General features: G+C 44.7%; 2 protein-coding genes across 2 annotated transcripts in view; one reads left to right on the top strand and one right to left on the bottom strand.

Annotated features, from left to right (window-relative positions):
• Nucleotides 1–10,162, top strand: part of pard6a (par-6 family cell polarity regulator alpha) — a 30,970-nt gene extending 20,808 nt beyond the window's left edge. The window contains exons 3-6 of the mRNA XM_069162788.1: nucleotides 1,963–2,252; nucleotides 2,848–2,973; nucleotides 3,884–4,083; nucleotides 5,868–10,162. Of these exons, the coding sequence (XP_069018889.1) occupies nucleotides 1,963–2,252; nucleotides 2,848–2,973; nucleotides 3,884–4,083; nucleotides 5,868–6,189 (938 nt within the window). The 3' untranslated portion in view covers nucleotides 6,190–10,162. The remainder of the gene's footprint in view (nucleotides 1–1,962; nucleotides 2,253–2,847; nucleotides 2,974–3,883; nucleotides 4,084–5,867) is intronic.
• Nucleotides 10,163–11,591: 1,429 nt separating this feature from the next.
• Nucleotides 11,592–14,468, bottom strand: part of LOC138206395 (spexin prohormone 2-like) — a 4,015-nt gene continuing 1,138 nt past the window's right edge. Inside the window, exons 2-5 of the mRNA XM_069163084.1 lie at nucleotides 14,218–14,292; nucleotides 14,064–14,112; nucleotides 13,390–13,467; nucleotides 11,592–11,922 (exon numbers count right to left, since the gene is read on the bottom strand). Coding sequence (XP_069019185.1) covers nucleotides 11,831–11,922; nucleotides 13,390–13,467; nucleotides 14,064–14,112; nucleotides 14,218–14,292 — 294 coding nt within the window. The 3' untranslated portion in view covers nucleotides 11,592–11,830. The remainder of the gene's footprint in view (nucleotides 11,923–13,389; nucleotides 13,468–14,063; nucleotides 14,113–14,217; nucleotides 14,293–14,468) is intronic.

Raw genomic sequence — 14,468 nt, 5'->3', positions numbered from 1 at the left:
TGTCTCTTGCATGACTTCAATGACGATGAAGTCGGAGCAGTTGGAGATAAGTAGTGAACAGAAGCCGTATTTCTGTCGAGCAGCAGAGGGCTCAATTAGTTTATGGGCCATTATATAATATATCACTATGTTCACTGTGACTTAATGGTATTTCATAATCATACTAGTGGTCATAAAAGTATAATATTCATCAAAACTGATCTGGAGGTTAAAGTTGAAACGGTGAATATTAGTTTGAGTCCGTTCAGCTGTACAGTAGTAGTTAACAGCAGAGGCAGCAGCAGCGTGTGTCCTCTTTAAGCTTTTAACGTGTTTCTGTTTAACTTGTGATTCATACAGTAGTTTAAGAAGCATGAAATCCTGAAGCTTCAGCAGTAATAAGTGCAGTTGAAGTGATGGCTGATAAAGTTTTAAAAGCAATTTTCAGTGAATAAAATAGTGAAATTTAAGACTTTCAAAGTTACAGCAGAATTAATTTGTGTTTAACGTCCCATTTTTATATTTTACACTTTTATTGCACCAATAAAAAAAAGTGATGCCTATAAAGAAAGAGGTTGTACATGCATGATGAAGTGTGGAGTTAGAAAATGAAAGTGAATACTGAAATTCAAATATTTAGAAATTCCCATCCGCACATACGGTCAGTGTGAAGGATCCAAATATGAAATCCGACACAGAGGATAATATTTTTGGACTGAAATCATATTAAAGTTCCTCCAAACAAAAGTGCAGAAAAATATTCAAATGCTAACAGAGCATGGATTAGATTATGTAGATAAACCGGTGATGGTGCTCTGAGAGTGTGTGGATAACCCCGTGTGTGTGTGTGTGTGTGTGTGTGTGTGTGTGTGTGTGTGTGTGTGTGTGTGTGTGTGTGTGTGTGTGTGTGTGTGTGTGTGTGTGTGTGTGTGTGTGTGTGTGTGTGTGTGTGTGAGAAGGTGTGTGTGGATGAGGGTCGGTGCTGCTGGAGGTTCCCACTGACGACCTGCCAAACACAGAGCTGCTTCTCACCAGCTGCCTGTTCATTGTCATCAGATCTGCTCGGGCAGGTTTCTAGTCTGTCAGGAAGCTTTCAGCAGCTACAAGACGCAGTAATTTAATTGGTGCCGGTTTGAATAAGAGAATTGAACATTTAACATCAGATTATAGTTTTCGGATATGCTATAGAAAATAAGAAAAGACCTGAAGGGACAGTTTGGAACGAAGGTTGGGACACGTTTTTCGAATATTCGAATAGTTGTTTGAATATAAAAAAATCTATGAGAATGTTTGACTATCGTTCTTCCTTAAATCCTATTTTTACTGTGGCATGGTAGTAATGTGTGACTCTCGCCAGAAGGTGGCAGTGATGCGCCTAAAAGCTGCCTGCCAGTTGCCATTAAACAGCTTGAGGAGAAGAAGAACAGTTGCTGCCAGTCTCCAGATATTCCATTTAATAATCAATATTCGAATAGTACTTTTACTTGAAATGTCCATCTCTATTTGGAACATGATTATATTTCTGGTGAAGCATTTTTATTTCATGGCAGTTAAATGAGCACTTTGCAGCTCTCACAACGAGAATACAAAACAAATATCATTATAAAAAATAAGGATTATAATGTTTTACACTTTCTAGAAAATGTTTGTGTATACTTCATAATAACTTCAAAATATCTAGAAATATAGAAGCATGTATTCTATATTGTCATTTGGAAATATGAAAGTGGCCTTCTTTGACATATTTGAACAAATAAACATTTGATCCATTTTCATGATTTACATTTTTTTTTTTAAAAACAGCTCCAAGTCCCGTCCTACATTTATCACAGCTTCAGATCCATCTAACAAGAATCCGGGTTCCTGTGATCAGAACCTCCTTCTTAATGGACTTGTGGAAACCTGTCTGATATAAACCCGAGATGAGTTTCCCCACATGAATAATAACCTGTTATCTCTCTCCGGCTGTGTTTCTCCCCTCAGAGGATGAACCTGTAGTTTTTGCCACCAACTCCCTCCAGAGGCGGAAAAAGGGGCTGGGCTTAACCGGCCTGCGCACCACGGGCTCAGGCTCCACCCACTCCAAGAACAAATCGGGCCTCATGATCGGGCGACCGCAGAACTTCCGACAGATCTCGTCCATCATTGACGTGGACATCTTGCCCGAAACGCACCGACGGGTTCGGCTGCACAAGCACGGAACACACAAACCTCTGGGCTTCTACATCCGGGACGGGGTGAGCGTGCGGGTGACGCCGCAGGGCGTGGAGAAGGTGAGAATACAACCACACCCCACCCGACATAAAAGAAAAGAAAAAGGAAATCACAGTTTCATGCAGAGAATTACAGCTTTTTTGTTGTTTTAGAGATCTAATTGGAAAATTCGAATTTGAATAACAAATTTAACAATTTAACAAAAATAAAAAATTTTGAATAACAAAAGGTTACCGGGACACAAAATTCACCGTTCGCTACGTTTCCAGGACAGCAGACTAAACAACAGGACCTTTTTTTATTATTATTTCTTTAAGAAATAAAAATATTCAGAAATGCCTGTTTGACCATAATTGTCTACGTGACAGTTAAAACACTGAAATGCTGCATCAGAGCTGTTTACTGTCAAGTTTAAATTCATCAAATATTCAGCGGAGCAGTTTGAGCTCAAAGTCACAATAATTTTTAAAAAAAAGTGCATATTAATTTCAAGATATGATACAGTAAAAGGTAACTGATGCAGGTACATCGAGTCAAACAGGCTCCTTCCTGACGTCTGTCTTAATGTGAGGACCAAACCAAAGCAGCAGCAGATGTTGGACGTGCCGTCCGCCTGGTCTGACGCTCGTGTCTCCTTCTTCCGTCCTCCTGCAGGTTCCAGGCGTGTTCATATCCCGTCTGGTGCGCGGCGGGTTAGCAGAGAGCACGGGGCTGCTGGGGGTCAACGACGAGATCCTGGAGGTCAACGGCATCGATGTAGCAGGAAAATCTCTGGATCAGGTGAACGTCACAGCGAACAGGAGTCGGAACGTCTCCAGACTCTCCAGTGCTTTTATATCCGATGTACGAGGGTGAATCAATAAGTTCAGAGACTGCTGCTCGCGCACGAAGCGCAGCGCCGCGACGTGCTCGGAGCGGCAGGAAGCTGTGACCCTCATGAGTAACTGGTGGAAGTTTGGTTACTTGATCATCATCAGTTCCTGAGTTACACGTGTTCTGAGTGACGTTCACGTCTCCGAGGGGCAGAACGTCACCGTCTAAAACTGAAAAAGGCGCATCAGGTCAGGAGCAAGCAGGCGAGTTTTCTTTGACATTCGCGGGGCTGTGTGCCGTGAATTCATCCCAGGACGGTCGGAGTGAAACCTCGGAGCTCTGCTGGGACCTTCTGAGGAGAAACGTTGAGTTCAGATGACCCGAACTGTGGCGCCATGGTAACGGGGTTCTCCAACATGACGGTGCGCCATGAAAACGCACAAGTTTCTCACCCACAACAACACAATCGTCGCTCCTCACCTCTCCTACCCACCGGATTTGTCTCCCTGCGACGTCTTTCTGTTCCCCAGAAATGTTTCACAAACATTTATACATTATATCTTTAGTCTGGGAGCTTTTTGATTCACCCTCGTATGTAACGTTTCATGTTCTGATGTCGTAAACATCCTAATGAGAGAAAATCAACTCCAATGTGGAAGACTGAAGGTGTTGGATTCAGCAGTGTTTAACCTCAGATTAACGAAACAGCTGACCGACGGCCTGTTTGAACGTTCTGATTGGAGGATCGGCTGAATTTATCAGCACGGTGATCTGATTTTATCACAACAGGAAGTCAAATATGACATCAAAGCAGTCACATTTTTTTTCCGACCCGAAGGAGAGGAAACGGACCAACTTTTGTTTCTGTTTATTTCAGGTCACAGACATGATGGTGGCCAACAGTCACAACCTCATCGTGACCGTGAAGCCGGCGAACCAGAGGAACAACGTGGTGCATCGTGGGAGCAAAGCTTCGATGGGCAACTCTGGTTCCGTGGGCTCAGCCGGATCCGCGGGCTCCGCTCTGTCACATGACTCGCCAAGCCCCGCCTCCCAGAGCAACCCCATCACTGCGAGGTATGACATGTTGAAGATACTGCGTGTTTGTTTAAGAGTGAGGACTCGGTCAGATGTTCTGGATTTCAGGGTGTAAAAGCCTTTAAAAGAACACTGAGATCCTTCTGACCTGGATTATGATGACAAATATAGAAGCAGGAGGAGAAGCAGGAGGAGGAGGAGGAGGGGCAGGAGGAGGAGATTAGATGAATCATCCAGGTTTTAAAACACACAATGGATGGGCTGCAAAAAGACCCAACAGATGTAATATTATGTTTTGATGAACCATTTGTGCTTCATGAATTCTACACGCTGATCCTGATTGGTCCAAATAACCTCAACGTTTCCTGAAAAGCTGATTCATGCCGTGTTCCAGATGACAAACGGACAAATGCTGTTCTTACATGTCAGGACTCTTACTTGCGTCGTGCAGGAACTTTAACAGAGTAGAGTTGTTTCAAATCACACATGTGTGTTCTTCACTGACAGGAAATGACCTCATCATGTGAACACATCACCCTCCAACATATCTGCAGCTTTAATTATTTTACCCAGAAATCAACGTGTTTTTGTGTCCTCTGTTTAACACACTCAGTAAACACTGATTCTTCAGCTGCAACTTCCTTTATTGATTTGAAAATTCTTTACCTCTTTACCCCCCCTTCCTCTACGGAGCCAAGATGGCGACCGTTTAGAGTGGAAAGTGTCCAGAGTTTCACACTTCTTCTTTTTGACCGTTCTGAGTGCTTCATCCTGGTACTGGTAGTGTTCTGATGGTTCTGTACTGACAGTGTGAACACACTGATGTACTCAGAGTAGAGAGAGTTAGTACACAAGTACAACATCTGGAACACAAATACAACATCTGGAACACAAGAACAACATCTGGAACACGAGAACAACATCTGGAACACAAGTACAACATCTGGAACACGAGAACAACATCTGGAACACAAGTACAACATCTGGAACACGAGAACAACATCTGGAACACAAGAACAACATCTGGAACACAAGTACAACATCTGGAACACGAGAACAACATCTGGAACACCAGCACAACATCTGGAACACAAGTACAACATCTGGAACACAAGTACAACATCTGGAACACCAGCACAACATCTGGAACACCAGCACAACATCTAGAACACGAGCACAACATCTGGAACACGAGCACAACATCTGGAACACGAGCACAACATCTGGAACACAGCATCGGTCAGGATTCATGAGTTCAGACTTTTTAAAGTGAACCAACCAACAGTGTTAAATATGAAGATCTTTCTGCTGCTTCAGTCCTGTCATGGCTGGAAGCCTGTTTACCTTCATGTCTTATCTGAAGAGGAGAGAGAACAAGAATCTCAACACATTAATGCATTTAATGCAGCTGTTTCAGCTCAGACCACCAACCTCATCAGTCCTCCTCTAGATGTGTCTTTTTAAAACATACACTGTCTGTATTTCATGGAAATCATCTGTAGCAGCACTTCCTGTCTGCTCAGCTCTGTCAGGTCATTGTTGCTCACAGCTGTTTGCAAAGACCATCAGCACACACACACACACACACACACACACACACACACACACACACACACACACACACACACACACACACACACACACACACAGGAGATTTGAAGCAGCTCCATCCTGTTTGGTGGAGACCAAACCGGAGCTGAAAGTGAAGTAGGAAGAACACACGATGCATCTTTTATTGTTTTTTTATGTTAAACTTCTCTTTTAAACTGTAATTTCTAGATTCTGTCTTTAATCATTCGCCTTGTCACCTGTCGTTACCACAGCAACAGCATTGCAGAGGGAGACAGTGACGACGAAGATGACGACGGCGACCTCATCCTGGAGAACGAGTGCCTGACGCCGTACGACTCGCACCGGGTGACCAACAGCAACATCTCCAACCTCAACAGAGACTCGCCGAGCAACGGGGCGCACCTCTCCACGGTGGGGAGGCCCCTCCCACAGAGCGTCTCGTTGCCCAATAGCGTCGGAGCATCCCTGAGCGACAGCTCCATGATGTTGTCCAACCACAACGGAAACCCCGCCCACGCAGCCAGTAGCAGCCAAGAGAGCATGAGAGAGGACGGCAACATTATCACACTGTAACCATGACAACACTGACACCTACACCGAGGACTATATGGGGTGTAACAGCCACAGTGGTGTAACCGTGACAACAGCGGACTCTGCAGCACCCCGTTGACTGCGTGGTCGGGAACGGTGATCAGAGAGTTCTGATGTTCCTGCTCCGGTCTCAGCGGGTCAGCTCAGTCTGCAGACACACCGTTGGTACATGTCTGCAGGATGTGGCTGAGGTCATCGAGAGAGCTGGAGGTCAGGGGTCAGGAAGCAAAAAGTACAAAATATTGTTATTACTTTTATCATATAGTCTCCCTTTGGAAATGATTCTAACGCCATAACGTATCAACAGATTCACTTGGACTTATCGATCATAAGTAAACCGAGAAATGATTAGAGCTGCTCCTGTAAAAGCCATAAATCAGTTTGATGTCAACACATTTAGGAAAACGTCTGGATCCAAAACGACAGCAGCACCGCAGACGTCCAACGAAAGATGAATATCATGTAAAACATGAAAGGTTTCTATCATCCTGGAAGCAGCAGTTTGGTTTCTCCCTCGTTCTGAACTTCTCTGTGTTCGTCTGTAGAAACAGCTGAGAGCTTCGTTCGATGAGTCAGCACAAAGACGGTCGCTGGCGATCAGCTGGAAGCCGGAGGCTCAGAGTGTGCGTGCAGAGTCGACGTCCGATCTTAAAAAAAAAAAAGAACTGTGATAAACCCGCGGCCTCTGATTGGTTCAGCTGGTTCAGAGCAGGGACAGCCACGATGTGATTGGCTCTGAGAGTTTTAACTAATCACCACATCCTGTCATATTCTGTAGGTGCACACAGAACGTATCACTCAGCGCCGGTCGGACAGGAAAGTAGTTCCCTAAATGTTCTTTAAATCACAAAACGGAAAAATAAGTCCAAAACAACAGAGACAATTAACTGGTTCAGATGCATTCAGTGGGATTTTAAATTCTTTCCATTCTTATGTTTGCTCATTTAACTTTTTGTAATTATTTTTGATTGTTTTATTCCAGCAAATTATCGTCATATTGTCAGCGGTTTAATTCAAGGCTAATTCTAAGATTTTTTTTTTTTTTTTTAAGTGCATGAAAAAAAAGAAATGTGGCAGCTCTCAGTGTGGCTTTGAAAACACTTCGGAAACACGTCACATCCATCATCTGCACAACTTTTAATTCATTTTACCAACAGTTTTCCTGACGTTAATGAGGAGGAGGTGGGCGGAATTAAACCTGATTTCTTTCATGATTTTTTTTTTTTGACACTAAATTTAAGAATAACTTTTCTCTTCAGCCAAAAAAAAACCCCTCAGGAACAAGAGTCAAAATCAAATCAAGTTTATTGTCATTTAACCAAACATCTCGGAGGAAGGCAGAATCATGAAACTCCTGTCATGTTGAAAGTAGAAGTCTGAATCACATTAGTGGATCAACACATCTCACAGGAAAAACTCAAAAAGAAGGAAGTATCTGTTACTCAATGTTATTTACACAGAGTGTGTGAGTCCTGCACTGGTGTGTGTGTGTGTGTGTGTGTGTGTGTGTGTGTGCGTGCGTGCGTGCGTGTGTGTGTGCGCGCGCGACTACAGCACTGAAGGTGAAGCAGCGTTGTCATGGAAACATCTCCAATCAAAGCCAGCTGCTTGTTATTATTCAGATGAAGCACTGAGTTTGGAGATCAAACCAACAGGAGTCCTCTGAGCTCGGCTGATCGATCAGCTGATCGCCCGGCTGATCGATCAGCTGATCGCCCCGCTGTCTTTGTGCTGCTGCAGAAAATGATTTGAGTTGACCAGCTGGAGGAAACGGGGGGAGGCGTGTCCGCCGTCCTCCAGGTGATCGACAGGTACAGCTGAAGAACAGCTTAGATGTCAACAACTGCTTCACACACACACACACACACACACACACACACACACACACACGTACATTGTTCCTGTCTGTGTATCTTCGTGTAAAATAGACGATGTAAATGTTGTTAATGTGACGGGAGATTTTAACGACCTGAGAAGTTTTTATGGAAGAGAAAGATTTTATAATATGTGTAAAAATATGGAAACTATTTTTCTTATTCTTGTACTTTTGAATTGTGTGTGAGAGAAGACATGAGCAGTGTGTGTGTGTGTGTGTGTGTGTGTGTGTGTGTGTGTGTGGGTGTGTGTGTGTGGGTGGGGGGGGCTCACCGTGATTGTGTGTTTGTGCTCAGCAGACGATGATGTCACTGTCGACGGCGGGTGTTTTGTGTTCGTTGGAGTGCATGCCTAAATGTTCCATGTTGATGATGGAGATCCTGATGTGTTCCCAGGATGCAGTAGCACAGTCGTCTCGGGGAGGGGGGGGGGTCCACCTGTGAACTGCTTGTAACTCTGTGCATCTTTTATCTTTTTCGCTGTTTCGTGGTTGACATCCTGCTGACACAAACAGTGAGCTGACGATGGTTCCCGTGACGACGAGAGGTCGTGTTGGCAGTTTGATTGACGAGCAGTTTTTCACCACCGATGTTCGGTACGGAGTAAAACCACGACGGGCTGCTCATCCGTTTGAGAAGCTGTCGCCTACAAGTTGTTCCGCAGCATTAAAGGAGCGGTCCGCTGTTCTCTGCCAGAGTCAGAAGTCAGGATCCAAGCCGGTCTCGCGGAAAAGCGTGAAATAGACACGCTCCATCCACCGCAGCAAAAACCTGAGATAGCCACGCTTTGGCCTCTGCAGGCGTGACAGTTACACGTTTTGTAGGTGTAAAATTTACATGCATGTAAAAGTAACGTAACGAAGGATCATATGGACCACGTTACTCTTAGAGTTGTTTTTTGTTTCCGAACCCCAACCACGTGTTTTTCCTAAAAGTTTCATTTCCCTGTAAATCACATGGCTGTGTGCGTGCAGTAGGTTTCATTTTCGTCCACTACAGGAAAACGTGAAACTGTCACGCTAAACAGGCCAAAGCGTGTCTATTTCACGCTTTGCCGTGAGGATCAGTGTATCCCCGAGCACGCAGTCAGGACGTGTTCATCCGAACTGAGCTCAAAGAAACGAAGCGGAGGGAGACCGCGAGCCTCGAGTTTCCTTTGTGGAGGAGGTTTAGAAAACGAGGTGACCGATGGCTGCTGGTGTGTTCATGTCGCCAGCTGAACCCGAAAACTTTTTCTTTTATCTCCATAATCGTGGAGTGATTTTTAGAAGCTGCCTCATCTTCACTCTGTCAGTAACGTATTACGGAGAACAGACCCTGGATCTGCCTTAAATACTCCACTCACAGCTCAGCTGAGATGTCACGAGACAGCCAGTGTCTCCACACACACACACACACACACACACACACACACACACACACACACACACACACACACACACACACACACACCTCTCTTCCCGTGGTTCTGTCTCCTGGTCCTGCAGAGTTCTGGATGTTTGTTAGCATCCAAGCTGAACGACCCAAACCGGCCCAGTTGAACACGTCCTGTGAACACGTCCTGTGAACACTTCCTGTGAACACTTCCTGGACTTCCCTCGGTCCCGGACGAGCAGAAATCACGCTGATCCTCTGACTCTGACTCTGGATCGGAGAACAAACACCCCAAAGACATCAGACTGTTCCTTTAATTAGTGCAACCTGGATCAGCTCCGACACCGGTTCTATAAGAACACTGCTCTGCTGTCCGGGTCGTTGACCTTCGCGGTGCTAAAAGTTCCCCTGACTGTCGACGGTTTTTAGAAAAATAAAGGAAGTGCCTTTTTGAAGTGCAGATGCTTACGTTTCATTGGATGTCATGTCCCGTGTGATGTTCGGTACCAGGTCGGCCCGTCTCGGTGCAGCAGGACTTGTCTCATTGAACACGCATGTGTGTGTGTGTGTGTGTGTGTGTGTGTGTGTGTGTGTGAGCTGCTGCTTCCTGAAGGAGTCTGACTAAACTGTGAATGTCATTTGGAGATCAGATATAATGATTATCAAATTATAATGTTATGCTAATAAAGTATTATTAAAGGCATAAAGAGAGTCGCCTTTCTTTTATTTCCTTCTTTATTAATCCCTCCATTCTTCTTCTTCTCTCTTCACCGGGACTTTTCCTCCTTCCTGCTTCTTTCTATTTCCTTCTGTTCCTTCCAGGTTCCTCATCACAGGCAGATCTCCTCTTCCAGCCTGTTCGCTGCTGCTCAGACCTCCTTCCACCACAAATGTGGGGTGAAGTTCACACTTTCACTCTTTCAGGCCTCCTGCCAGTTAAAAAAAAAAGGAAGTAGGAAGAAATGTCTAAAGTGATTCCAGCAGCACCGGTGATGAAACCCTGCAGAAATGTGAGCAGTGGAAGCGGAGGTGATATCCATTACAGGATTAACGAAGCCGAGCGCCGCTGCTGTTTGTCTAGCGGAGGCTGATGGAGGCTGTTTATGTGGCTGCAGGAAACGTGGCTGAGAGCTCGGAGGTTGTGAAGAGGACAGACGGAGAGGGACAGAGAGGGACAGAGAGGTCACAGTGTTCGGATGGAGAGCTTCTCCGCCTCAGCGCCTCACCGGGCAGCAGCTGTTCCAAAGGCCTTCATTCACCCGGTCGGTGTGTTCACGACCCGCTGGACCACCAGCCGGGTCACGGGACACAATAACTCCACGGCTAATCTCCCCCAAAGTGTTTACTGAACCCTTCAGAAGTTTCTATATTTTGTCATGAATATGAGCTAAAACATCATCACACAAGCCCTGAAAGAAGATAAAGAGAACTCATAAACACATGAAACAGGAATATTACTGATGAAAACCATCAATATTACATCATCTTTTTCTGCATTAACATAGAGATGGATATAGATATATAAAAAACAAGGTCTGATAGAGATATAGAGTGAAAATAAGCAGGTTGATGGTGTGATATTTGGGTAATATTGTCTAATGTCTAATGTTGGGATCAGGAAAATGGAGGAGTGCATTCTCTTGTGTGCTGTTTTTGGTTTTTTTTGTTTGTTATTTGTTTAATGGTTGTTCTAAATAAATGTATACATTTTTTGGGGGGGAAATTCCTCCTACCTGCTGGTCCATTCTTCCCACTCACATTATCATTATTCCACAACGTGGAATGAGACGCACATCGTGGCACTAATGAACTCTATGAACTACTAATGAACACTTTCAGAATCACTGACATATTTTAAACCACTTATCAAACCCATTTTCTCCTTTTACTAAAATATGTATCATTTGTTTCAGTGTTTTCTTGTATTTATACTTTATTTTCAAAGCAGAATTCTTTAATCTGAATTCTTCTCAGTACAGATCTTTGTAGCTTTGTTACTAAACAATTTATTACAAATAAAGGTTATTATTTTGATATTGTGAAAGCCAAGCAGGTCTCCTACTGTCTGCTGCCGCCCTCTGGTGGTCACACTGACACTGCAGTCAGGACGGAGGAGAAGAGAAACATGAGAACCGTCTTCCAGCTTTTATTCAGAGCGTTTATATACAGCCGGCTGAAATCTGTCCACATCACACACACATCACTCATGCATGAAAAATACAAAGAATTACAGAAGAACTCACTGAGTTAACCGGGCTCTACCGCTAACTGCTGATGCAGCACCACTAACGTCTCCGTCCCTCTCACTGAAGTCTGTCTCGGTGACTCGTCTCTTCACTTCGTGTGTGGACGCTCGTGAAGTGTCTCGGCGTGTCTCATCTCTCCCGGAAGTACTGGATCAGGACTTTCTCTGAGCTCACCATGGGACGGGGGTCTTCGAAGTCCAGCGACTGCAGCCTCTGGATGCCTGCACACACACACACACACACACACACACACACACACACACACACACACACACACACACACACACACACACACACAGATACCATATCATCTTTATGAAGATTACAAATCTGAATTTTGTTCTTAGATTTTAATGACGACATCAGCATGTTTTTTTCAAACATGAGGGGCCTCGTCTTTAAACGTGAGGGGCCTCGTCTTTAACCGTGAGGGGCCTCGTCTTTAACTGTGAGGGGCCTCGTCTTTAAACGTGAGGGGCCTCGTCTTTAACTGTGAGGGGCCTCGTCTTTAAACGTGAGGGGCCTCGTCTTTAACTGTGAGGGGCCTCGTCTTTAACTGTGAGGGGCCTCGTCTTTAACCGTGAGGGGCCTCGTCTTTAAACGTGAGGGGCCTCGTCTTTAACCGTGAGGGGCCTCGTCTTTAACTGTGAGGGGCCTCGTCTTTAAACGTGAGGGGCCTCGTCTTTAACCGTGAGGGGCCTCGTCTTTAACCGTGAGGGGCCTCGTCTTTAACCGTGAGGGGCCTCGTCTTTAACTGTGAGGGGCCTCGTCTTACTGTCATATTAATCAGATTATAAAGTCGTGTCTGTGGCGTTCAGCCAGATGCAAAGTTAGAAGACGACAGTAAACTTGTGTGTTTCCATGGTAACTGTCGGTGACACCTGCTGCTGTTTCCGTGTCTCTGAGGTAGCAGTCAACACTTTTAGACATGGCACCGGATGAGAGAAAGAAAGTTTGTTCACAGTGACAGAGAAGAAGAGTGCAGTCAGTTGTGTGCAAAAACTTTTACCCAGAATTCATAGCAAATTAAGATAAGATACTAAAGAAATGGGCAACTTTTGTGCAGCAGGTGACTTTAGAGATCTCAGCTGGAATCAGTCTTTGTTGATCTCTCATCAATAAACACGCAGAAGTGTAGATCAGTGCGCTGCCAAAGTCGTATCTTTGTCCACTAGGGGGCAGAGTAAGTTCAAAACAGGCAGACTGACGGATCAGAGAAGACACAGATCACATGACCGGTCCTCTGTGTCCACCTGATGAGTGGAGATCAATGAGCAGTCTGTAAATATTCAAACATAAATATGTGTCTCTGCGATGTGAGCTGACAGCAGCTGACGGTGGGAAGCTGTTCTCTGTGTCACTGATCATATAAAGATATCAGTAATAAATGTTCTCTGTGTCACTGATCATATAAAGATATCTAATAAATGTTCTCTGTGTCACTGATCATATAAAGATATCTAATAAATGTTCTCTGTGTCACTGATCATATAAAGATATCAGTAATAAATGTTCTCTGTGTCACTGATCATATAAAGATATCTAATAAATGTTCTCTGTGTCACTGATCATATAAAGATATCTAATAAATGTTCTCTGTGTCACTGATCATATAAAGATATCAGTAATAAATGTTCTCTGTGTCACTGATCATATAAAGATATCAGTAATAAACACTGTTACTGTACCTCTGATCACTGCGTACCAGCCCTGCAGACCGTGCTTCATCATACCCTCCTCATCCTCCGACACAAACCTCCGACCGTCTGCAGGCGAGAGGACACACCTTCTAACATACATGATGACGGGCTGACACACCTTCTAACATACATGATGACGGGCTGACACACCTTCTAACATACATGATGACGGGCTGACACACCTTCTAACATACATGATGACGGGCCACACTGATGAATGTTTCACATTATGATGTTTTTAATAAAACCTAAAGAGAGCGATTCATCAGACATGAACTCTGACCTCCATCTTGTTGATCTGTTTCACTTCCTGTGTATTAATGAACCTCTCACCTGTCGTCCAATCGCTGCAGACATTGTGAGGAGGTTCATTCATGAAACAGGATGCCCCCCCCCCCCCCCCCCCCACACACACACACACACACTGAGAGTGTCTCTCAGCAGCTTCGTGAATCGATCAGTCAGATCAGCCGTGTTACAGAACAGTTTGTGCACATTCTACATTCACATATATCTACAATATAAATCAGGCCAAATATGTTTGTTCACAAAATGAAGCGTCAGTCATGGAAAAGCTGGTGTCTTTACTGGGTATTAAACATCAATCAAATATAAATGGTTTTGATATGTTTCCATAAGAAGTGATGTGACAGCAGACTCACGTTTGCCCTTCAGGTACATCATGGACTGAGGACCCCAGTGGACGTTGAGCTGAGGGGAGACAGGTGAGCTGGTTACTGTGTGTGTGTGTGTGTGTGTGTGTGTGTGTGTGTGTGTGTGTGTGTGTGTGTGTGTGTGTGTGTGTGTGTGTGTTACCTTCTGTGCGTGACAGGACTCTAGGAACAGGGACAGGACGACGGTACAGGTCCAAACGGCTGCGACGGTTCTCTTCTGGAACCAGAACCGGCGACGGAGGAGGGAAACAGAGAGGAGGGGAGGATCAGTCTGCTGTGTTCCACGTGGATCCCGAAGCCCCTGAACTCACCACAGACTGGATGTCAGGATGGTTCTGATAACTTGCTGCTCTCATTTATTGTCCTGGTTTTGTATGATTTGATCTCAGTTTC

Source organism: Embiotoca jacksoni, unplaced genomic scaffold (genome assembly GCF_022577435.1).
Source record: "Embiotoca jacksoni isolate LCO1_2020_lvr unplaced genomic scaffold, fEmbJac1.0.p SCAF_3, whole genome shotgun sequence".
NCBI lineage: Eukaryota > Metazoa > Chordata > Actinopteri > Embiotocidae > Embiotoca > Embiotoca jacksoni.
This window is presented reverse-complemented; position numbering and strand designations above follow the sequence as displayed.